At 50.4% G+C, this 24177-nt stretch overlaps 2 protein-coding genes across 4 annotated transcripts in view; one reads left to right on the top strand and one right to left on the bottom strand.

The window, feature by feature from the left end:
• Positions 1-815: 815 nt before the first annotated feature.
• LRRC51 (leucine rich repeat containing 51) lies at positions 816-12609 on the bottom strand. Its single transcript, XM_066620636.1, has 5 exons — positions 12444-12609; positions 4812-4909; positions 3003-3208; positions 2712-2860; positions 816-2025 (listed from the first exon to the last, which is right to left on the bottom strand). Exons 2-5 carry the CDS (start codon positions 4894-4896, stop codon positions 1884-1886), a joined length of 582 nt encoding a protein of 193 aa, XP_066476733.1. The 5' UTR covers positions 4897-4909; positions 12444-12609; the 3' UTR covers positions 816-1883.
• A 1481-nt stretch (positions 12610-14090) lies between these two features.
• Positions 14091-24177, top strand: part of NUMA1 (nuclear mitotic apparatus protein 1) — a 65151-nt gene continuing 55064 nt past the window's right edge. For 2 of the 3 annotated variants that reach the window (XM_066618872.1, XM_066618868.1), the window contains exon 1: positions 23759-23843. The gene's annotated coding sequence lies outside the window, so the exon portion shown is untranslated. Of the gene's footprint in view, positions 14227-23758; positions 23844-24177 lie in introns of those variants that run through there. The other variant, XM_066618869.1, reaches the window with a different exon arrangement.

Raw genomic sequence — 24177 nt, 5'->3', positions numbered from 1 at the left:
AATGCCAGTGACTGATGGCCCTATAGCAGGGCAGCTGCCTTCTGTGGTGGATGTTAGACGGCTGCGTAGGAGACTAACTGTTGGTATGGGAAAGCCAAATAAGTGATGGAGCACAATCTACTAGAATAGTGGTTCCAAACTGTGGGTTGTGACCTGATTTTTGGTGGATCCCATAGCAAATGAGCAGAGCCGCCAATGAAAACATGGGAGATCAGCCAACTAATTGCCCCAAGACCTGAGGCTATTCAAAAACTATATAGCTGTGAATTGCTCTGCAGTTCAGCTTCTTGCAAACTGAGCTCCTGCTATTTGCAAACCTGTAAATACAGGTTGAGCCTCATTATTCCTGGTTCCATTCCCAGCACTCATGGCAAAAACTATAGCAAATCCATTTAAAAAACAAAGTTTCTTGCTCTGGTGATTTAAAAACAGCCTTGCTAAACTTTGTGATGTTAGATAAGAGTCATTAAGAAGTATTGGCAACCTTCAGTCTCGAAAGACTCTGGTATCGCACTCTGAAAGGTGGTTCTGGCACAGCGTCTAGTGTGGCTGAAAAGGCCAATCCGGGAGTGACAATCCCTTCCACACCGGGAGCAAGTGCAGTCTGTCCCTGGTCTGTCTCCCTGGCTGTGGGCCTTCCTTCTTTGCCTCTTAGCCTCAGACTGTTGGCAAAGTGTCTCTTCAAACTGGGAAAGGCCATGCTGCACAGCCTGCCTCCAAGCGGGCCGCTCAGAGGCCAGGGTTTCCCACCTGTTGAGGTCCACTCCTAAGGCCTTCAGATCCCTCTTGCAGACAATCCATCAATCAGTTGTCCTCCAAGGGCCTCACTCCGCCCCTCCCTTCACCAATGCATAGTTATCACCTTTCTTTCACATGCTCAGGGGGAAGGGAGGGGTCTGCTGGAGAGAGAAGGATTGATGGATTGTCGGCCAGCTGCCCCCCTCTTTCTCATTAAGGAGGCTATTGTTAAAGGACTGTTCAGTTTTTTTAAACTTATTTTAAAGGTGTGCTTTTTCCCCCTTCTCCAGGGATCAGCACCTTCCTTCTCATTTGCAGGGGCCATTCATGTTGAGTCAAATCCATGTATAAAAAATCCATGTATAACAAGGCTGGACCTGTATAGGGAGATAAATGCTCGAGCATATTTTTGGAGTTATTGTGACTTGTAAGTAAATATCTTTCTAGATCCCCTTTTCTAAGAGTCTCAAAAATCTAGGTGGGTCCCAATAGTTTCGTTTTAAAAAATGGGTCCTGGTGCTAAAATGTTTGGGAACCACTGTACTAGAATGTTCTGCAGACATCTGTTCTGCATATAGTGTCAATGTTGCAGTGTTCCAGAACTACTTTTCAGAGTGCGATACCATAGTCTTCAAAGACTGAAGGATGCCAATGTTGCAGCTACATCTGGGCTCCTTTGTTGTGGAAGATTGTGGGGTGGGGCTGTTGTCTTAAATGCACTGGGCAGCTGTTAACAAGAGCTGCCTTGGAGTGAATCACATGATTTATGTTGGGAGCAGGAGTGTAGAAGAGAACACCGCACAGTTGTGGTTTATTCCTTCCCTGACCATTGAGAGGTCAGGTCAGTCTTTACTCTCTGGAGACTTCTGGGCACATTTGGATAGTTTCCCAAAAGGGTGAGACCCAACCCCCATTTGGCATGAATTTGCTGTGTGTGTGGTGTGTCTAGACTACATACAAACAGGCCATTGTGCAGGAACACTGAGGCTGGTTGGCACTTTACTTAACACAGGAAGTGCCCAGAGCAGCATTCCTCCTGTGTTCTATTTCCTACCTGCAAGTGTATGACTTAGCGGCTCAACTGCTTTTATTCCTAAGCGAGCCTGCAGATTGCAAACACCCTGTCTCCATGCTGGGGCTGAGGCTCAGTAGTCATTCAGTCTCCTCCTGACCACCTTGGGCTTGATGTTCATGCGCCTCCACACATTAGCAGTTGAGCGGTCCAGCTTCGTTACGCCGCTAAAATCGAAGGACTTCAGGTGGGGCAGGGTCGACAGAACGTAGCTCCTGGGATAGGCATAGAACTGTAGTTACTTCTATTCAAGGACAAATGGTGGTGGGGTTATGTCACTCACCCCAAGGGCTGGACTGAATTCCTACCATGTAGGAAACTAGCCCCAGGTTAGGGCTCAGGAAAAGCAGTCAGTGTAGACCAGCAGTGCTCAAAGTGCCAACTGCTGCGCACCAGGAATGCGTTCCCCAGTGCTACTAGCATTGTGAATTCCAGTGCGCCATGTCTCTCCTGTCCCCAGATCGGGATGACAACACTGCAGCCAGTCGCGTCTATGCTGCAGTGTCCTAGCGGGTATTGTGTCTAGATTTTCACAAAGGTGCGAATGGCTAGAGGGTGACCCGATCTGGAAACAGGGAGAGACACGGTGCTCCAGAACTCAGCTGTGCACGCAGGTCACAAGATGGAAGGATGCGGCCGAATCCGGCCATCGGGGTGGGGTTCAGCCAGTCCTGGTGTAGGAAGTACTGAGCTGGGCGGGCCAATGCTCTGACCTGGGAGAAGCAGCTTCCTGTGCTCTAATCAATTCATCAGATAGAAGTCATATGGATCAAGTGATAGTTGTTGCCTATTTATATGCAGCTCAAACAGCTTTAGCGGGGTGCACATAGAATGATTGTGTCTACAAAGCAGCCCTGGTCTGACCCAGGCTCACTTGCCCCCTTGGGTTGGTGGTGGTTACCTGTAGCCCTTCTCCTCTTCAATGGGATTGCCATGCAGTGTGAGGCTGCGCAAGTGTGGAAGGACAGCAAGTTTATCCACTTCAGACAGCTGCTGGATGCTGTTCCCATGGAGGTTGAGGTTACGGAGGTTGTAGTAGGTGGTCAACACCTGCAGAGAGTATGGCAAGCTTGGGCTTAGAAAGATAAAGAAACCAAACCAGACCACCCATTTTCTTGCCCGCACATCTTGATCAACTGTTGTATAGTAACTGCTCAACTTTTTAAGAAGTCTGGAAAAGTGCCTACACTACCGGGTCAATGGTGGACAGGTCATTGAAGGAGAGGTCAATCCACGAGATGTCCTCAGGGTACTCCAGGAGCTTCCCCATTGTGGCTGTGAAGTCTGTCAGGTCACTGAGCGTGTTGTTGTTGAGCCAGACCGCCTGGGTCAGCAGCCGGCCCTCCTGTGACAGCTTGATAGGCTTCAAGCCAGGGCGTGGCTCCTCTGTCAGCAGGTCTTGGGGGAGAAACAAGGAGAGCTCAGCTGGACTTGTGTGCCAGGAGGGCAGGCTGGAGAGGGAGAGGCTAAAACTACCATTTGTGTTCTTGCACATGTGCATTTTTAAAGTGGAGCGTAAATACATTTTTTAGTGACTTTCTACATTTGCTTTACCACTGCATGGCCTCAAGTGGGTGGAGCAGGTGAAGCAGAATTCAAGACAGCAAGCACAACCTACAAACACTATTTTGAGACCAGCCTCATGAAATTGGAGGGATGTTTCTCAGGGAAGAGCAGGGGCTTTGCATGGTGGGGGTCCCATGGTCAGTCCCCAGCACCTCCAGTGGGCTGCACAAGACCTCCCCTCTGCCTACAGTCCTGGGAGCGATATTTCAAATCCACCCATACAGGGTGAGACAACTCGCTAGAAGACAGATTCCTGTGTTCAGGTGGCACTCCAAAAGCCTTGACATCTGTTGGTTCCCCCTCGAAAACCTTGGCTTTCTTTAGGATTCTGCACAAATAGCCCCAGCCTTGCTCACCATTCTTCCTGGGACAGAGGAGCTCTTTTCCTAGACCAGGGGTCTCCAAACAATTTGGCCAGAGGGCCACATAAAATATCTGGCGTGGTGTGGAGGGTCGGAAAAAAAATTTAAATATAAAATTTAAATAAAGTAGAGATAAAACTTAGATGAGTGAATAAAGGAAGGAATGAGCTCATTCATTCAACCTCTTTGGCCCTCAGAACACCCTCCAGGCACAATCAGAGCACAGTTCTGGTCATGTTCAGTTGAGTGGGCCAGAGGCTTTCAGGGGACAAAAGGTTGGCTGCGGCCCGGAAAGAGGCTTGCTGTGGGCCACATCTGGCCCCCAGGCTGGGGTTTGGAGACCCCTGTCCTAGACCCTAGAGACAGCAAGTTAGCTACGAGGAACACCTAACCAGCCAATAGCCCCCCACCCCCAGGGAAACATAGGTAAGCTGCATCAGCCCTGAGTCCTAAGACAGAGGCCGTGGCTTTATCTGGAGCCTTGCCAGGATCCACGAGGACTAGTTATTCCAGTAAAGATGTATAAATATTTGCTATTTGTCCCTTGGCAGGGGGAGAGAAAGCCCACTTGGCTTCTCCTCTGTGAGAAGTCCACTAATGGTTTAAAAACAGTAGTTTATAACTTAAATCTGATTCCAAGAGTTGCTGTGAGTGATTTGTTGCAGCAGGGAAAACAAAGATTCCTACACACTTCATTGATAGCAGTGTGAATGTAAGATAGACCTTATTTCCTCATGTTGGTTTGCAATTCTAAGTTTGCACAAGGCTGCACTCAATTTGCCAGGCTTGAAGGTATAAAACCCTCTTTTCCTGTGTCTAACTCATGCTTGTTGATTTGACAGCATTTTAATTCCTATCTACATATTAATTCCTATTTTACTGACACCTATCCCAGCATGAGGCAAGGACAGGTGACACATGTCCCTGGGCAAAATGAACACAATGGGGGGGGGGGGGTTAAACAGCATGAAACCAGCCCCAGTCCCTCTGGTTTTGCAGGATGGGGTGTGGTGACAGGGCTTGATCAGCTGGCAATGCCTTGGGCAAGAGCCAATGACAGCACTCGGGCATACCTTGCATGAAACTGATGCCCCGGAAGGAGAAGTCCATGGGAGGCGCCTGCAGAGAGGCTTTGCTGTAATGCCACTGCGCACACATCTTGACGGCCGTGCTAGCAAGATACAATTGTACACAGAAAAGTTAGAAGTGCATGGGCAGCTCTGTGGCTGTTGAGGACCTTGCCCTGCCCATTGGAACTCCTAGCAACTTGTGAGGAAGGAACCCCAATGTTCTCTCATCACTGGTGGTGGTGGGGTTGTCTCTCACGCAAAGCAGGAACGATCCTCTTTTACTAGAACCTGGGCCCTGCCTCACCCTCAGAGGTGTGGGACGATGACTGGTAGAGCAGCTGCTGGATTAGGCTTCTCCACCTAGTGTTAGATGGCTGTCAACGAACACACAGCAGGCTACGCCATTGCACTGGGACAACACGGTGGGAGCTGGCATTCGTTGGGCTCTCCCCTCCATTGCTGGAGATTCTCCTTCCCTGCGCTCCATCTTTCTCTCTTGGTGGTTCATGGGGATGAGTGCTATAGGTTTGTTCTGCATTCTATGATTCACAAAAAGTTTTCAATAAGAACTTGACAGTTAAACAAAACCTGTCAAAGAGGAAAAACTAATCACACTGGCTCACCTGGCAGCCTTGGGGACAAACAAGATGATTGTTTGGAGGAATCTTATCCTGAGAGATCAAGGGTCAATCTGCAGGGCCACCTCTTGCAGCACAAACCAGATGCAGGGGAAGCCCTACCCTTAGAAATGCCAGGGCTGATGTCTCCGCTGACCCAAGACGTTCTGCTGCCACCTCCCCCCCCCCCAGTGAGTGGAGCCTCCAACCCCAGCATTCATGGTGACAAGGCAGCACCTTCATTTGTGGCTAAGTCACTTCTATCCAGCTGAGGGCAACAGTGCCTTTCTTCTGCATGCAACCCTGCCCTGCCTTCTGAGAGAGCCTGGGTTAGCAGATCTGTCTCCATGCTGGCAGCCTAGTCTTGTCATTTCAATTCAAATGGAGGAAGACTTCTGCCACCAAGACCAGGGCAGGGCTGCTGGTAGGAGCCATGACTGGGGTCTTTAGAAGCCCTCAGGATATAAACACAGCAGTGGTGTCAAAAATCAAGGCTCCCTTTTTTTGCATTTTAAAACAACAGGCTGTGATGCCTTGTGGCAGCCCTGGCAGCTTTTGCTGCAGGAAGAAGAGGGGCCTGAAGAGGCAGAAGACTGGGGGGGGGGGGAAGGAAGCAAGCAAGCAAGATAGAAGGTAGATGAGCAGAGAGAGCAGTGGGGACCCCAGGCATGGGAAGCCACAGGAATCCAACAAGCCATGGCAAAGAGGCACAAAGGACAAGAGGAGGAGGAAAGGGGGCAGGAGTAAGGAGAGCCAGAAAAGGAAGAAGAAAGCTGTTGGGCCCTGGGGGTGCAGCAGGACATGGATGTGCTGCAGGGCAAGGGCACTGCCCCACCGCACACCTCCTGGGCAGAACTGGAAGACTCAGAATGAGCACAAGGGAGGTATGTTGTTATTGTTCAGTTGTTAAGTCTTTCCAACTCTTCGTAACATCATGGACCACAGCATGTCAGGCACAAGAGTTTTTAATGTTATAATAGTTAGTGCCTAGTCCTCAAGGTTGAAAGTAGGCAGACAGTGTTTGCAAGCAGTAGAAGAGTATCAAGAGTGATTCATGAATTAACCTAATTAACAACATATGCTATACTCTTGCCTAATTGGGAACATTGCCCTCTAGGATGACAAAACTTCTCTGCCCCACTAGTGATTAGGTGAGCTGACATCATAAATGTTGCTAAGCTCCTGTCCAATTCTGCGAACTGGTAAACAAACATCTCCCTTCTGGAGACTTACGCAATGGGGGATTGCAGGCAAGCCAGGAGTGGAGAGACCACCAGTATTTGTTTACAAAATTCTGTGCAGAAGGAAAAAGTGGATGCCACCAATGCACTGACGTGTCAGGAAACTAGAAGATTTTTTTTTAAATTTTACAAACTACAACACACACACATATTTACAATTGTGCACCCACCACCATTGGGATATCACTCATTATGAAATAATTCATATTTCCTATTCTCTCTTTTACTCCTATCATCCATCAAATTCACATATCCCCCTTCCCGTAAACTGGAGGACTCCACAGAGGCACTGATGAGAGTGCTCTGTTGACCTACATGCTGGCAAGGCAGTTTCTGCAATGCCAGCTATGGCAGTGTTTCTTAATGTTTGTCCTCTGCTGTAGCACTTCAAATGGTCTACCTATTTGAAATACCACTGGAAGTCATTTGCCATGTCATCATCACCAGTTACTTCTGGGTTGGGAGGCCAGATGTGAAGCAACAAACACCAGTTAAGAGACTCAGGATGGACGGGAGGGCTCTCCGAGTGCAGAAAAGCACCCTTTGGAGTTCTGCCCACTGAGCCAAGCTGCCTATCACTGTTTGTTGTGTCGCATTCCTGGTCCTGCTGGCGGGTGGCAGGGACCCAGGGGTCCAGCGAGAACCACCAGACACCATCTCAAGTACCACTGGTTGAGAAACACTGAGTGATAGGATTTGCTTCATCAGTGCTGCCTATTTCAGTAAGTAAGCAATACAATACGATCACTTCTTGTCTAGACAGGCTGGTAGACAGTGCTGGGGAGGAGGTAGTGGTGCATGTCAGCACCAACGATGTGGGCAAGTGTAGCCAGGAGGTCCTAGAGGCCAAATTTAGGCTTTTAGGTAGGAAGCTGAAAGCCAGGACCTCAAAGGTAGCGTTCTCTGAAGTGCTACCTGTTCCAAGCGCAGGGCCAGCTAGGCAGGCGGAGATCAGGGGTCTCAATGCGTGGATGAGACGGTGGTGTAGGGAGGAGGGGTTTAGATTCGTTAGGCACTGGGGAACGTTTTGGGACAAGCGGGGCCTGTACAAGAGGGACGGGCTTCACTTGAACCAGAATGGAACCAGACTGCTGGCGCATAACATTAAGAAGGTGGCAAAGCAGCTTTTAAACTGATCCCTGGGGGAAGGCCGACAGGAGCCGAGGGGCATCTGGTTCGGGACTCCTCATCCCTAGGAGGATGGGGAGGTTAGAGAACAACAAGACAAAGGCAGAGTAGGAGAAGAAATTGGGAATGGTAGCGTGATGGGATGTGATAGACGGTTTGGCACACTGAGAGGATGCTGGGACAAAGGAGCAAATAAGCAGCCCAACCTGGGGCATTCCATGTACAAATGCTTTTATGCAAATGCCCGAAGTCTCCGAGCAAAGATGGGAGAACTGGAATGTCTGGTGACTAGGGAGAACATTGACATAATGGGCATAACAGAAACCTGGTGGAATGCGGAGAATCAGTGGGATACCGCAATCCCAGGCTATAAACTCTACAGGAGGGACAGGCAGGGGCGTGTTGGAGGTGGGGTGGCCATTCATGTTAAGGAAGGGATAGAATCCAGCAAAATAGATAATGAAGGCGGGTCCGACTCCACCGTAGAATCTCTGTGGGTTAAATTACCAGGCCTGTGGAGCGATGTAATACTGGGGGCGTACTATTGTCCTCCAGACCAGAAATCGGAAGGGGACCTTGAAATGAGGAAACATTGTCAGGAAGGTGACAAGGAGGGACAGGGTTGTAATCATGGGGGACTTCAATTATACTCATATTGGCTGGGTCTGGTCACAAAAAGGAGACCAGATTCCTTGACGTGCTAAATGACTGTGCCTTAGAGCAGCTAGTCATAGAGCCCACCAGAGGACAGGTGACTCTGGATTTAATATTGTGCAGTACACAGGACCTGGTTAGAGATGTCAATGTTACTAAGCCATTGGGGAACACTGATTATGCTGCGATCTGTTTCGACGTGCATGTCGGGGGAAGAATACTGGGCAAATCTCTTACAAAAACCCTTGACTTCCGACGGGCGGACTTCCCTCAAATGAGGAGGCTGGTTAGAAGGAGGTTGAAAGGGAATGTATAAAGAGTCCAATCTCTCCAGAGTGCATGGAGGCTGCTTAAAACAATAGTAATAGAGGCCCAGCAGAGGTGTATACCACAAAGAAAGAAGGGTTCCACTAAATCCAGGAGGGTGCCTGCATGGCTAACGAGCCAAGTTAGAGAGGCTGTAAAGGGCAAGGAAGCTTCCTTCCGTAAATGGAAGTCTTGCCCTAATGAGGAGAATAAAAAAGGAACATAAGCTGTGGCAAAAGAAATGTAAGAAGGTGATACCGGAGGCCAAGCGAGACTATGAGGAACTCATGGCCAGCAACATTAAGGGGAATAATAAAAGCTTCTTCAAATATGTTAGAAGCAGGAAACCCGCCAGAGAAGCGGTTGGCCCTCTGGATGGTAAGGGAGGGAAAGGGGAGATAAAAGGAGACTTAGAGATGGCAGAGAAATTAAATGAGTTCTTTGCATCCGTCTTCACGGCAGAAGACCTCGGGCAGATACTGCTGCCCAAACAGCCCCTCCTGACTGAGGAATTAAGTCAGATAGGGGTTAAAAGAGAAGATGTTTCAGACCTCATTGATAAATTAAAGATCAACAAGTCACCGGGCCCTGATGGCATCCACCCAAGAGTTATTAAGGAATTGAAGAATGAAGTTGCAGATCTCTTGACTAAGATATGCAACTTGTCCCTCAAAACGACCACAGTGCCAGAAGATTGGAGGATAGCAAATGTCACGCCTATCTTTAAAAAGGGAAGGGGGGGGACTAGGGAAACTATAGGCCGGTCAGCCTAACAACTATACCAGGTAAGATGGTGGAATGCCTCATCAAAGATAGGATCTCAAAACACATAGACCAGGGGTGCTCACACTTTTTTGGCTCGAGAGCTACTTTGAAACCCAGCAAGGCCCGGAGATCTACCAGAGTTTTTTTTACAATGTTCGCGCCATCATAACATATAACGTTTATGTGTACAATGTATGTTGGTGTACCTTGAGCCCCATTGAGTATAACAGGACTTACTCCTGAGTAGACATGCCTAGGATTAGGCTGTGAGGCTGCAATCCTAGCCACACTTACCTGGAAGTAAGCCCCATTGAGTACAATGGGCCTTACTCCCGGCGTTTCCTCCCAGAGGCACCTGAAGGGGGGGTCGGCACTCCGCGATCTACTCATTTTGCCTCACAATCTACCAGTAGATCGCGATCCACCTATTGAGCACCCCTGACATAGACGAACAGGCCTTACTGATCGAGAATCAGCATGGCTTCTGTAAGGGTAAGTCTTGCCTCACAAACCTTATAGAATTCTTTGAAAAGGTCAACAGGCATGTGGATGCAGGAGAACCCGTAGACATTATATATCTGGACTTTCAGAAGGTGTTCGACACGGTCCCTCACCAAAGGCCACTAAAAAAACTCCAGTCATGGAATTAGAGGACAGGTCCTCTCATGGATTGAGAACTGGTTGAAGGCCAGGAAACAGAGAGTGGGTGTCAATGGGCAATTTTCACAATGGAGAGAAGTGAAAAGCAGTGTGCCCCAACGATCTGTCCTGGGACCGGTGCTTTTTAACCTCTTCATAAACGACCTGAAGACAGGGTTGAGCAGTGAGGTGGCAAAGTTTGCAGACAACACCACTCGGAAAAGTCTGGTGAAGACCAGAAGTGATTGTGAGGAGCTCCAGAAGGATCTCTCCAGACTGGCAGAATGGGCAGCAAAATGGCAGATGCGCTTCAATGTCAGTAAGTGTAAGGTCATGCACATTGGGGCAAAAAATCAAAACTTCACATATAGGCTGATGGGTTCTGAGCTGTCTGTGACAGATCAGGAGAGAGATCTTGGAGTGGTGGTGGACAGGTCGATGAAAGTGTCGACCCAATGTGCGGCGGCAGTAAAGAAGGCCAATTCTATGCTTGGGATCATTAGAAAAGGTATTGAGAACAAAACGGCTAATATTATAATGCCGTTGTACAAATCGATGGTAAGGCCACACATAAGAACATAAGAACAGCCCCACTGGATCAGGCCATAGGCCCATCTAGTCCAGCTTCCTGTATCTCACAGCGGCCCACCAAATGCCCCAGGGAGCACACCAGATCACAAGAGACCTCATCTGGTGCCCTTCCTTGCATCTGGCATTCTGACATGGCCCATTTCTAAAATCAGGAGGTTGCACATACACATCACGGCTTGTAACCCGTAATGGATTTTTCCTCCACAAACTTGTCCAATCCCCTTTTAAAGGCATCCAGGCCAGATGCCATCACCACATCCTGTGGCAAGGAGTTCCACAGATTAACCACACGCTGAGTAAAGAAATATTTTCTTTTGTCTGTCCTAACTCTCCCAACGCTCAATTTTAGTGGATGTCCCCTGGTTCTGGTGTTATGTGAGAGTGTAAAGAGCATCTCCCTATCCACTCTGTCCATCCCCTGCATAATTTTGTATGTCTCAATCATGTCCTCCCTCAGGCACCTCTTTTCTAGGCTGAAGAGGCCCAAACGCCGTAGCCTTTCCTCATAAGGAAGGTGCCCCAGCCCAGTCATCTTAGTCACTCTGTTTTGCACCTTTTCCATTTCCACTATGTCTTTTTTGAGATGCGGCGACCAGAACTGGACACAATACTCCAGGTGTGGCCTTACCACTGATTTGTACAACGGCATTATAATATTAGCCATTTTGTTCTCAATACCTTTTCTAATGATCCCAAGCATACAATTGGCCTTCTTTACTGCCGCTGCACATTGAGTCGACACTTTCATCGACCTGTCCACCAAGATCTCTGTCCTGATCTGTCCTGATCGACCTGTCCCCAAGATCTCTCTCCTGATCTGTCACAGACAGCTCAGAACCCATCAGCCTATATGTAAAGTTTTGAACTTTACACACGTCACACCTGGTGTTTGGGCCTCTTCAGCCTAGAAAAGAGGGGACGTGAGGTGGGTTGGGAGGGTTGGGAGGAAGGTGAGGCAGAACCTTCCCACCAGAGTCCTTTGAAAAGCACTGCCAGCACCATGCGAAGTGCTCAGCCACATTCAACCCTTGCGCTCTGTATGTGGGTTGAGTGTGTGTGCTTGAGCGCCTCGCACTTTGGCAGCCTCACCTGACCTCACACCTGCCTTGCCTCACAGGTGGCACGTTCTGAAGGGCTCAGGTGGGGAGGCTGAGTCACCTGCCTCCCCCCACAAGTCCCTGCATTGCAGAGGCAGCTTACAGGAAAGCATAGGACCGGTGGCGTAGCTGGAGGGGGTGGTGGTGCACCCAGAGCGAGCAGGCGGCGCGTCCCTTCGGAGCCATTCCCGGTGGCGGAAGCAAAACGGAGCTGTACGGCTTTCTCCCCCACTCCCCCCCCACAGCTCCGTTTTGCTCCTCCCACCGGGAATGGCTCCGAAGGGACACGCCGCCTGCCCGCTCTGGGTGCTTCGCTCCCCCAGCTACAGCACCGCATAGGACCATTTCAGGGGACTCAGGCTGCAGCCCTACCCGCACATACCTGGGAGTAAGCCCCACTGACTAGAATGAGACTTACTTCTGAGTAGACCTGCTTAGGGCTGTGCCCTCAGTGTCGGCTCAGCTGCGCGGACTGCTCCCACCCACGTGCACAGCCAGACTGCAGCTGGCCAGGCACGTCGTGCCCTCCCCCTCCCAGGTGAGCGCTTCGGGACGCCCCCGGAGCTGCTGCTCGGACTCTGCAGAGCCCGCACTCACCATCGCCGCCGGCGTCTCCCGCCCCGCACATTGGAACTCCGCGGTCGCCACGGCAACGGAAACAGACGGCGGGGGAGGGCGGAGCGCCGCGCAGGCCTCTGGGAAATGTAGGCGGGATGATAGGTTATCTCTTGCCTTTTCCTTGGCAGACCAGCAATATCTCCCTCTCTCTGTTAGGGGCCTTTTAAGGTCTCCCAGGAAGGACACCTACAGTTAGTCGAGGCCCCACTGAACTGTCTGATGGACTCGGTCTGTTCCTCTCGCACCCCTTATGTTCTTGTAAAACAAAGCTCTTCCCTGCTCACTGTCTGTGTTTGCTGCTGAGGCAGCAGGAGTCATTCCTGCATTTACTTGTTTACCCTTCTCTGGAAGACAAGGGACTGTCCTGCTTCTCAGCCCCTGCCCTTCCGATAGTTTCAGCACATACTGAAGTTCACGATGGGGTCTCCACCATGTCCAATGACAGAATACATCTCATTCAGTTGGTTTTATAATATACTCTCACTTCAACCTCCCCTCTTGAAAAATTAACTGCTTCTATTATTAGAAGCAAATTTTTCAGTTTTCCTTTTTTCCTGGTAATTAGCTAATGAGGAACAAACTTACAGTGGCATATATAACAGTTCAAACAAGGCATAGTTAACAGTAACAATTTAGTCAACGCTTCCCAAGTATGCCTGCAATCTCTTTCTCTCCCTTTCTGCTGGATGCCTGCTTCTTTTCGGATGGGGCTGTGAATTGAATGAGAAGCATGGTCCAGGCCTCTCCAACCCCAAGAACCAAGATAAAATAGGGGGTCTTGGTCTTTGAAAGCAAGCTCCAATTGCTTAAAGAAAAGACCCTGCAATGACTACAGGTGTCAGTCTGTTTTCAAGCAGACAGTGAAGATATGCTGGTGCCTGCTAGCACAACAGTCTGTGGATATGCAATGCTTTGTCATCCGGATGGTCTTTTCTTGCTTAGACTGTTCCTTGAGATCCACCACCTCCTTGGATCAGGCCATTTGCTCGGTTGTTGTGTAGGAGTTCTTCTTATCACAGCTCTGTAGGCAGATGCTTTTTCCTCAAAGCAATCATGAAGCTTAGGACTTTGGAACTGGAACACTAGCACTCTCCTGTGTGTCCATAATGCCAAGTCTTCTGGGAGTTGTTTCTCCTCACCAGTCTTTATTTGGATGTACGGTTGTCTGACCATTGTACATTATTTCCTCATGCAAGGAACACCTTTTGGTTCTTGTCCTTGACCAGTGTTAGCCAGTGTCCATATATCTAAGCTACGAGCTGAGCAGCCACAAGCAGCAGGAGACGCTGCGACACACAAGAAGCGCGGACTGACAGACCAGCAGCCTCCCTCCTGCCCCGGCCGGGAGCAGCGGCCCAGCCCGGCCCTCCGCTTCGCCCGCGTTCCTGGTGGGGCTGGAGGGTGCGGACGGGGCTGCGGCCCACACGCCTGCCAGCGCGACCACGACCTTCCCCGCCGCCGCCGGCCTTCGCTGGGGGCGCTGGGAACGCGCCTGGGCTGGCGACTGCACCGCCGCACTCCCTCGCGGGCCTGGACGAGGCCGTCGCCCGGCAACCCGCACGACGGAAGCGCCTCTCCAGGGGCCGGAAGCCGAGCGGGGAGGGCTTCCGGGCACCGCGCAGTCCGCTCGCGCCGCTCTGGGCCTCGCAGTCGGTGGTGCGGGCGCCGTTGCCCGCCTGGCAGCCAATCGGGAGCGGACGCCGTTTGAATCGGCGGGGGCGAGGCGAGCGAGCGGCGGACGGAGGCCCCGCCAGCCAGCCAGGTAAGGGGGCGTCCTGGCGCCCTCTGGGCCTGTCATGGGCGGGCCCGGGCGCCGCTCGGAATCCTCGAGGGGGCGCTTCGCTCGCGCCGCGAGGCGGGCGAGGAGCCCGCCCCGGCCGAGTGGGCGCAGGCCCCGGGCGGGCGCTGGCTCTGCTCGCGGCGAGTTTCCCGCCCGGCCAGCCGGGGCCGCCCCTCGCCCCGCTCGGCCCGGGACCGCCAGGCGAGTCTCGGTCCGCGGAACTCCCCGCAGGGGACGCGGGGGCCCTTCAGAGGGGACTGGGGGGCGCGGGTCTGCGCTGCGCCCCGGAGACGTAGGGCTGGAGCAGGCGCGCCCTGCTCGGCCTCGTCCTGCGGCTGGCTGTCCGGGCCCTCGAGCGGCGCCGCGCGCCCCTTCTTCCTCCCCCTGCCTGCGCCCTGTCCTGCAGGCCACCCTGCGCTTCTCGCCCGAGCAGCCCGCGCCTCCCTGGCCGCTCGGCTGTCAGTCGCCTCGCAGTGCCTGGCGGCACTCGGTCCTCCAGAGGCAGGTGGCGAGGAGGCCCCTGGAGACGCCGCTTGGCAGCGGGGTCCTGGCTGGCTCCGGGCGAGGACCCTGCTCGCGGGGGCTGCTGGCTGGACGTCTTTCCGCTGTGCTGGCTGTGCGCAGAGGCGGCTTCCGTGCGTGAGTCGGGAAGCCGTCCTGGGAATTCCTTGCGCTGGAAGTTGAGGCGCAAGCCAGCAGGTCCTCCCGCTGGCTGGAAACTGCAGCTTGAAGCAGTGGGCTTCGAACGAGGCCAGTTTTGCTGCTGGCACGTGGATGCGCAGAGTCGCCTTCCTGCAGCACGTTTCTGGTCCAAAGACGCAAAACACTGAACTAAACGTGAGCTTTCTGGGCGGGGAAAAACCCACCCAGACGGTGGCCGGCAAGGAACTGAATTTGTTCTCATCACCTTTCTTCTGAAATGGTTTACGGACGTCCCCAGTATCATGGTGGATGTTTTCTTGGGGCCCCCTACAAGACACCAGGAACTGCTGACAGGGGGGAGCCCTCTTTCGGGCCCTTGTGCCCAGTCATTACACAGGCCTACAAAATTGAGGGTCAGAAAAGTTTTTCCCAAACTTTATGGTGGTTTGATATGAATTTGGGGCGCCGAAAAATGGCATCCGTTTTGCCCTATCACATCTAGTTTTGGAGATACAGTATAGCCTCATTAGTGAATGGTTCAAAGCAGCTTCCTCATGAGGAAGCAATGCTGTAGGCTTCCTCAAGAGGAAGCTGCTTGAACCGTTCACTAAAGAGGCTATGCCATGTCTCCAAAACTAGACGTGATAGGGCAAAACGGATGCCATTTTTTGAATCGGCGCCCCAAATATACCCAGGAATTGGTGTAATATTTGAGGAACAAAATATTTGTTGACCTGTGTTATCTTTGTTTATGTTGATTACCTTCCCCTGAAGTGATAGTGTCTTGCTTGAACAAATGCTATAAGTGTCTGCTGTAAGCAAATGCTACAAGTAAATAGATAGCTAGGTGAGCAGGCAAGCAGCCTGCCGCCTAAAAGGGAGACCAAGAGCAAATGTTCACTTCCTACTTCCTGTTGCATTAGTTCAAGCAAAACACCTTATCACTTCAGGGGAACGTAATCAACATAAACAAAGCTAATGGGGTGCAGGGGGAAACCTTGGGATACTAGGGGAGGACTGTTGAAGAAAACAACTTTAAGTGGGAACTTGTACCTTAAAATTGAGGATGGATTGACTTCCCCACTGTCCATTAGAACAATGGAGTGGGGAGACCGGCAGGGCATCTTCAAGGGCTTGTCGTTGCAGCTTCAATTAGAAGTCTGTGGTTAGACTGTGTTTAATTATATTTTCATTACTAAATACAGCCTTGCAAAACAGGTCACTGATGTCTTATGATTATAGCCTTTATCCTGCCCAGTAACTACAGTTTTGTATGACAAAAGAAAATAACTCTCTTGTGTTAGTTTTACAAAATAACTTACTGTTGTTGGATATTAAAAAAGAAAAGAAAATCACCACATCCAGAAGCATATTATTTCATCCTTCCAGTCAATGTATTTGTAAGTTCATTTGAAGGATGCCAACAATGGCTATTTGTAAGTTCAGGGCAAAGCATAACTGAAGCATATGCCACAATAGTCTTTAAGGATCTACAGCAACTGTTTTCAGACTCTCTAGGAGAGTTTGCACCGCTGTAAGTCCTTGTAGGGGTGGGGGGAGGCAGTGGGGGGGGGAAGGCAGCAACATGATCCCCAGGATAGGGCTGCAGGGACTGGGATGCACTCACCAGTCCCTGCAGCAGCCTGTCAGAGGTGTGGGGAGCCTTGAGTGAGCATCTGCAGGGCTCCCTAGCTAGTTAGAAGCAAAAGTGGAGCGATCGCACTCCACTTCCGTTTAGTGTGATCGCTCCACTTTCACTTCCGATTACCTGGGGAGCACTGCAGACACTCGTGCAGGGCTTCCCGCACCCCCAACAGGCTGCTGCAGGGACTGGTGAGTACATCCCAGTCACTGCAGCCCTCCTGAGCGGTGTGATCCTGGGGCTGCTTCTTCCCTACCCCCACTCCTTAAGAGGAAAGAGGGCAGGGCCCTCAGGCTGGGGTGTCATGACACCCCAATCTGAAAACCACTGATCTACAAAATTCTTCATTACTGTTTAGTGAGTTACAGCTTGCAGCTCTCTGTGTATTTGGCCTCCTTATGTGGAGGTACAGGTGGTTGCAGGGGAGGTTTCAGCAGAAGCAAAGAATAGATGACCAAACAAGAGACTGATAACCTTTGCCGCTCTGGCTGGTTCTTAATATATGTTTGTACCTCCATTTAGAAGCTCTATGGCCTGTTGCACCTGTGTGTGTGTCTGGAGATGGCTGCTTCCTGGGCCTGTTTAAAATTAAGGTTTTGCAGAAGGTGGATTTTTGGATAGGTATGTGCAAGCCCCTTCAGCAGTTGGTTTTTTTCCAGGGACTTTGCAATTTGGCTTTTCACTATGAAGCTAGGAAACTAATTCCTTTTTCTTATTTATTGAATTTACATCTTAATGTTGTTTGTGGACTTCCCAGTGGTCTCCCACTGCAGACCAATTGATAAAAGTGTGAGGGGTAGAAGATGAGAGTCAGTCAGCAAATGGTAGCTTTGAAGGGAGGTTTTCAAAGGTTTGTTTTGAGAGTTTTCTAAGCTAGAAGTGATACTTTCAGGGCTTTGAAGACAGAGGAGGGAAAGACGGATGGATTTTTCTGATTCTTTTGTATGTGCCAAGATGGCAGTTGCTCAACCCAGGGCTGGAAACATTCCAGAGCCCTCAATATGCCATGTTGATACCTAAGAAGCAATCAGAACCAATCTTAAACACTTGGTTCTGGCTGATGCTTAAACACTGAAAATATTTTTCCCCCTGTTCTGGCTCAATCTAAGTAGATATAAAAGGGATTAGAAGCTTCCAGGATCCCAAACTGTAGTTTGCACAAATCACACCTGGCTGCATTCAGATGCAGTGGCAAACTGGTTTGCTGCAAACTAGAAGTGGACAAAGTGGAAGTTGAAATAAATGCAATATGCATTTCCCTCTTTATGCATGCCTAAACAATTTCTGAAAGCAGCCCTTATAGGGAAAATCTGGATAATGAGTACAAATGGAAGGTAGGCTTTGCCTCGGTGAGAGGCTTGGTCCTTTTTTTTGCTTCACCATTCCCAGACCTTACATCATAAGCCTTGATATGGATAAAGAGAGGTGATCTCAATATGTGCAGTATGGATAAGAGAAAATCCTTATGGGACATACTTATAAAGAGGGAAGAGTGCACTTATTTTATTAGCCAATCTAATGCAACTTTCTTTGCTTCCTTTAAGTATAACTTAGTACATAAAATTAAAGTTTTGGAATCTTTGTGATATGTAAAAGTCTAAGGGCACAATCCTAACCAGGTCTACTCAGAAGTAAGTCCTATTTTGTTAAATAGGGCTTACTCTCAGGAAAGTGTGGTTAGGATTGCAGCCTCAAATTCTAATCCTATACACACTTACCAGAGAGCAAGTCCCATCCAACTCAGTGGGGCTTACTTCTGAGAAGACATGCATAGGATTGCACTACCAGTGCTCAGTACTGTGCAAACAATAATGACAAATGTTCCAAGTATTGGAGATGAAGCAGCTGCTTCTGAAGGTACCTAAACATGCTTTATTTATTGCCAGTTGCGAAAGTAAGAAATCAGATTTGAAAACAGAAACTATCAGAATAAAAGTGACCTGGACATAGAAACATTCCCCTTTACTTTCAGTATTATCAGAAGTTGAACAAACAAGACAAAAACTTGCAACAGTTGGGTGGGGATCCACAACACAAGCTGCATGATCCCTATACTTGTTGCAAAACAAACAATTGCAACCTGCTTCATTGATGACTGTAGGGCATGTACACTTTTCCTATGTGCACACCCGTTTCAGAAAAGTGACTGCATGTGAAATGGCCCTGTCAGTTCAGTACCTGTTTCAACACCCTGACACCCAATGAGGGTGTTGACAGGATCTGGTGCACTGACAGGTAAATTTGATTGCACTGGGTGTGGTGTAGTGTGTCAGAACCATGAGCATCTCTGCTGAAGTGCCAGTTCTGACATTTCAAAGCCTTCTCTTCCTGCTTCCTTAGTGCTTTGGAATATGCTCCTGTTTGCTTGAGACTTCAAGCTGGCTTGAGACTTTAAGTTGGAGCTTGAATTTTCAGCACCAGACAGGCCTTCCTGAGGGAGAGTTGAGAAGAAGCAGAGTCAGGACCTAGGAGCAAACTCAGGCTTTGTCATAGGCACCTGTGCCTCCACAAGTGTGATTTGTACCTCTCCAAGTTGTACAACAACTGAGGTGGCTCAAATTATAAAGAAAAGCTTCCTGGTTTATATTCTTGGGTAACTAAACATGCACACATTGAGTGACTTGTTCTTGAGTGATTTTGAGGAGAAAATGAGCAAGATGCATAGCTGTCCTGCACTCTGCCTGAATGGTCCTGTTAAGTTGTGGTTCTGATGCAGCTTTGGTCTGCAGGTCCTTCATAAGAATCTTGTTTAATTCTTCCTTCAAAGAAGAGTTCGAGCATGTGTTTGGAATATGCCCCCACCTCTCCAGTCTTATAGTAACCTGTGAGGTAGGATAGGCTGAGAAAGTGATTGGTCCAGCTCACCAAGTCAGTTTCCCGTCCGAGTGGGACGACCTTAGAGTCTCCTTGGTCCAGGTCCAATATTGCGCCTTTGTTGTTGTCCACAGCCTATGCTTGATGGGTGATCTTCTGCAATTCAGGATCTAGCCAAGATCCCAGGAATCACAGAGGTATCACTGTAGGATTCTTGCTGTTCCCAGCAACATTGTTTTCTGGAGCTGAGCTGATGGAATTTGCTCAAGGCCAAGAATAACAAGGTGTTTCTTCAGACTTCCAAGCACTGCTCCAGTGATAACTGGCGCAATATTGACTTTCTTCTCCCAGAGATGCCCAAATTCTACTCACAGGAGTTGATATTTTGTGATCATCTTATATTCTTTGTTTCAATTCTGCTGTCTCCTGAAATTGAATGCTCACTTGGGAGATAAAGCAGGATATACATTTGTAAATAAATAATTGCAGAATGAGTGATCCAAACTTGATTTTTCTTTTTGTCAACTGCAGTTATATCTGGTGTATTGTATACTAGATGTTTGTCTGTAATTTGAAGTCCATAGACTCTTTGCTTAGGGCCCAGTCCTATCCAACTTTCCAGCACCGGTGCAACCACAATGCAGCCCTGAGGTAAAGGAACAAATATTCCCATACGTTGAGAAGGCATCTGTGACTGCTTCTTCATCACAAGATGCAGTGTATGCCCCATTGGCATAGCTGCACCAGAACTGGAAAATTGAATAGGATCGGGCTGCACCAGAACGGGAAAATAGCTGCACCAGATCGGGCCCTGAGTTCATATTGATATTATCAAGTTTATGATCCCAGGAATTTCGGTGTGAAGGTAAATTGTTTGCAAAGATTCCAGTGAATCAGAGCTGCAGCTCTGTCATGACCTTGACAATAGGCAATTTGGGTGATCTTACTACTGGCACTGACCAAATGGCTGACTATTTCATCTTCCAAAGTTGACATTTTGCTGTTGTCACTCTTGTGAATCTTTACTTTGATATTATTTGTTGTAAGTACCTGTTCCTGTGCACCTAGGATGAGGCATTCCATTTTTTTTCCTTCAATTGTCCATTTTGTAGCCATTCTCAGGTGTTTTCTTTATCAGTTATTATCATTGTCTTTCAGATATTGCCCATGAAGTTGTTTTCCAGTTTTCTAGGCATATTTGAACCTCAATCTTTTTGTAGTTTACTTTCTGTTAGGTTCAGTAGATTACCTTAGAGCAGTGGTTCTCAAACTGGTGGGTCACGACCCACCAGCATGTGTAATGATGCCCTGTTCCCTTTAAGGGGCAGGGCAGGGGGAAAGCAGCAAAGTGATCTCCAGGATCATGCCCCTGCGGTGGGGGAGGGGCTATTTTTTAATAAACCATATGTGCTCCCAGGATCCAGGGGGTGTGGGGAGCCCTGCGGAACGCTTGCAGGGCTCCCCGTGGCTTCTAAACAGTGAAAGTTCCAAACGTGATTAAACTGGAAGTGGAATTTCCGGTTTCGTCGCGCTTGGAACTTTCACTGTTTAGAAGCCGCTGGGAGCCCTGCAAGCGTTCCTCAGGGTTCCCCACATCCCCTGGATCCTGGGAGCACGTATGGGTAGTTAAAAAATAGCCCTCCTCCCCCTGCAGGGGTGCGATCCTGGGGGTCGCTTTGTTGCCCCCACCCCTGCCCCCGCAAAGACTTACCCTGGGAGCAAATCTTCCGGGAAGTTTGAGAACCACTGCGTTAGAGGCTTCGACCAGTAGTTCTTCTTTGTTTCTCTTGATGTAATCATTCAGCACTCGTTTTTTTTCCTCAACTGTTTGTTTAGCTTGTAAAAGACTTCTTCCACCTGATCTTTTTGGTAGGTAAACTTATCAACTTGGTAGATGTATCAATATTGCTTCTAGGATGCAGGGAATGAGGCATTGTCATGATCTTGCAGGTCTTTCAGTTGATTGCTTCCTATTTATTTTTTTATTATTAAGAATAATTGTCCAGTTCAAGAATGTGGACTGGATTCTTGGAAATATGCACCCACATGCTTGCTGGACCCTTCTCTCCAGCCGGTCTTGGCTACCAAGATCTGCAGGGCAGGGGGAGAAGATTGGCTAAGTGAGCAGAAAGGTGATAAACACCTCTTTGGGGTGGGGCATGATGCCTTCCTGTCTTAAGATGGCAATGATTCATCCTTTCCCAAAGAAGCCCTCCCTTGACTCCCACTAATCTAGACAATTAGGTGATTCTTTCTAGATGGTCTAGATCAGCTATTTTCAACCTTTTTCATCTCATTGTGTGCTGACAAGGCACTGAAATTGTCAAGGCACACCATGCTACTGGTGGGGGACTCACATCCCCCAATGGCCCTACTAATAAATGACCCTCTCCAAGGTACACTAATGTGCTGTGGGACAGTGGTTGAAAAATCACTGGTCTAGATAGTTAGATCCCAGCTAACTGAGCAAAGAGGCTCTTTTTCAATTGGTGGCCCTCCTATATAGTGAATGTTTGCTACCAGCTAATATTATACAAAACAGCTAATATTATAATGCCATTGTACAAATCTATGGTAAGGCCACACCTGGAGTATTGTGTCCCGTTCTGGTCACCACATCTCAAAAAGGACATAGTGGAAATGGAAAAGGTGCAAAAGAGAGCAACTAAGGATCCAATCCTATCCAGCTTTCCAGCACTGGTGCAGCCACAAAGCAGCCTCGAGGCAAGGGAACAAATGTCCCCATACCTTGAGGAGGTCTCTGATTGCCTCCCCACCACAGGACACAGTGTATGACCCATTGGAACTACTGCACTGGCACTGGAAAGTTGGATATCATTGGGCCCTAAGATGATTACTGGGCTGGGGCACCTTCCTTATGAGGAAAGGCTACGGCATTTGAGCCTCTTCAGTATAGGAAAGAGGTGCCTGAGGGGGGACCTGATTGAGACATACAAAATTATGCAGGGGATGGACAGAGTAGATAGAGAGATGCTCTTTACACTCACATAACACCAGAACCAGGGGACGTCCACTAAAATTGAATGTTGGGAGGGTTAGGACAGACAAAAGAAAATATTTCTTTACTCAGCTTGTGGACAGTCTGTGGAACTCCTTGCCACAGGATGTGGTGACAGCATCTGGCCTGGATGCCTTTAAAGGGGGATTGGACAAGTTTGTGGAGGAAAAATCCATTACGGGTTACAAGCCATGATGTGTATGTGCAACCTCCTGATTTTAGAAATGGGCTATGTCAGATGCAAGGGAGGGCACCAGGATGAGGTCTCTTGTTGTCTGGTGTGCTCCCTGGGGCATTTGGTGGGCCGCTGTGAGATACAGGAAGCTGGACTAGATGGGCCTCTGGCCTGATCCAGCGGGGCTGTTCTTATGTACCAGTGGATTTGCCACTTGTGGATTTGCTTATCTGTGGGTAGCAGGATTGCCATGTACCTTGCTGTCTTTGTGGACTCCTCTCAGCTCTCTGTGGCACTGTGAAGGTCTCTGTTGCATTCAGAATGACTGAAGCTCAACCTCCAGACCACACCTCCTGGAGTTCACAAAATAAAGGACCAGCTGGCCTCTGGAGGATCTTTGTGCTGTGAAATGAATGATTCTCCTTTAAAAATTGTTTTTTTTAATGCATGTTTAAGACCTTCTGAAGCATTTCTTTCCTAGAGCTGCTTCATATATTTGCCAATTTCAACGTTCTGTTAAACTTGCCATATGCACTGGTAAGAATAATTAAGATAAGGCACTCCTCCTCGGCCACACAGGTGGATGAACAAGAACTGGACGACCTCCCTGTGCTTCTGTATCCTGCCTGCGTGAGAAGAGCCCCGCTGGCTCAGTCCAGCTCCCTGTATCTCTCGGTGGCCCAGCAGATGCCCAGGGAGGAGACCTGCATCCCGGCGCCCTGCCCGCACCTGCCTCTGCCCAGAGCTTGGGGTGTGTGTCAGGCCAGGCGGGCCAGGGCCGGCGCCGGGGCCAGCTTGCTGCTGTGCGGCGCAGGCGGAGGGGTCTCCCGGCAGCCGGGCATCTGCTTCTGCGGAGCGTTTCGGCGTCCGGGGAGGGAGACGTCGCGCTCGCCTCCCTGCGCCGAGGAGGCCTGTGGCCCGGCCGGCCGCTTCCAGCGGAGGCGCGGAGACTGCGGCTGCCTGCAGCGGCCCAGGCGGAGTCCCACCCTGGCAGGGACTGCCTCGGCCGCGATCGGCGCCTGCCTTGGCGCTGGCGGCCGGCGTGCGCCCGCGAGGCTGGAGCTGCGGGAGGGCCCTGGCGGGGCGCCCTTCTGCCGCCGCCCGACGGAGGCGCCTCTCGGAGACCGGCCCGGCCGAGGAGGCTGGCGGGCTGCGGCCTCCCCCGCCTGCCTTGCCCGCGCGCCTCCCCCGGCTGTGACGTCCGCCTGGCGCCCGGCCCGGAGGAGGCGCGGGCCCCCCTCCCTCCGCAGGCCTCCCGCCCGCGCGAGGACGAGACGCGCAGCAACTTTCCTGGCGGCGCCCGCCCGGTAAGGCCCGCGCCAAGACCGCCCCGCGGGCCCCTCCCCGTCCCTGGTCCTCCGGGCGCTGCGGCGGGGGGGGCGCCGTGCGCCTTCCCCCCTGCCGGAAGGCGGCGAGCGGCCGAGGCCGCCGGAGAGGGAGCCGCGGCGGCGCCCGAGTGCGCGGGCTCCGTGCCCGCCCGCCCGCCGGCCACGGTGGCGGCTTCAGGGCGCTCTCCGAGGCCTCGAAAGGCCTCCCTGGGCAGGCGGGGGGCGTCGCTGGTGGGCCTCCCCGAGGCGAGAGCCCTGCGGCCCGCGTCCGCCAGCGAGGCCTCCTCCGCCGAGCCAGCCCACCCCGAAAGCC

This window comes from Tiliqua scincoides, chromosome 3 (assembly GCF_035046505.1).
Source record: "Tiliqua scincoides isolate rTilSci1 chromosome 3, rTilSci1.hap2, whole genome shotgun sequence".
Classification (NCBI taxonomy): Eukaryota; Metazoa; Chordata; class Lepidosauria; order Squamata; family Scincidae; genus Tiliqua; species Tiliqua scincoides.
The sequence above is the reverse complement of the archived record's forward strand: the minus strand, read 5'-3'. Positions and strand labels throughout refer to the sequence as shown.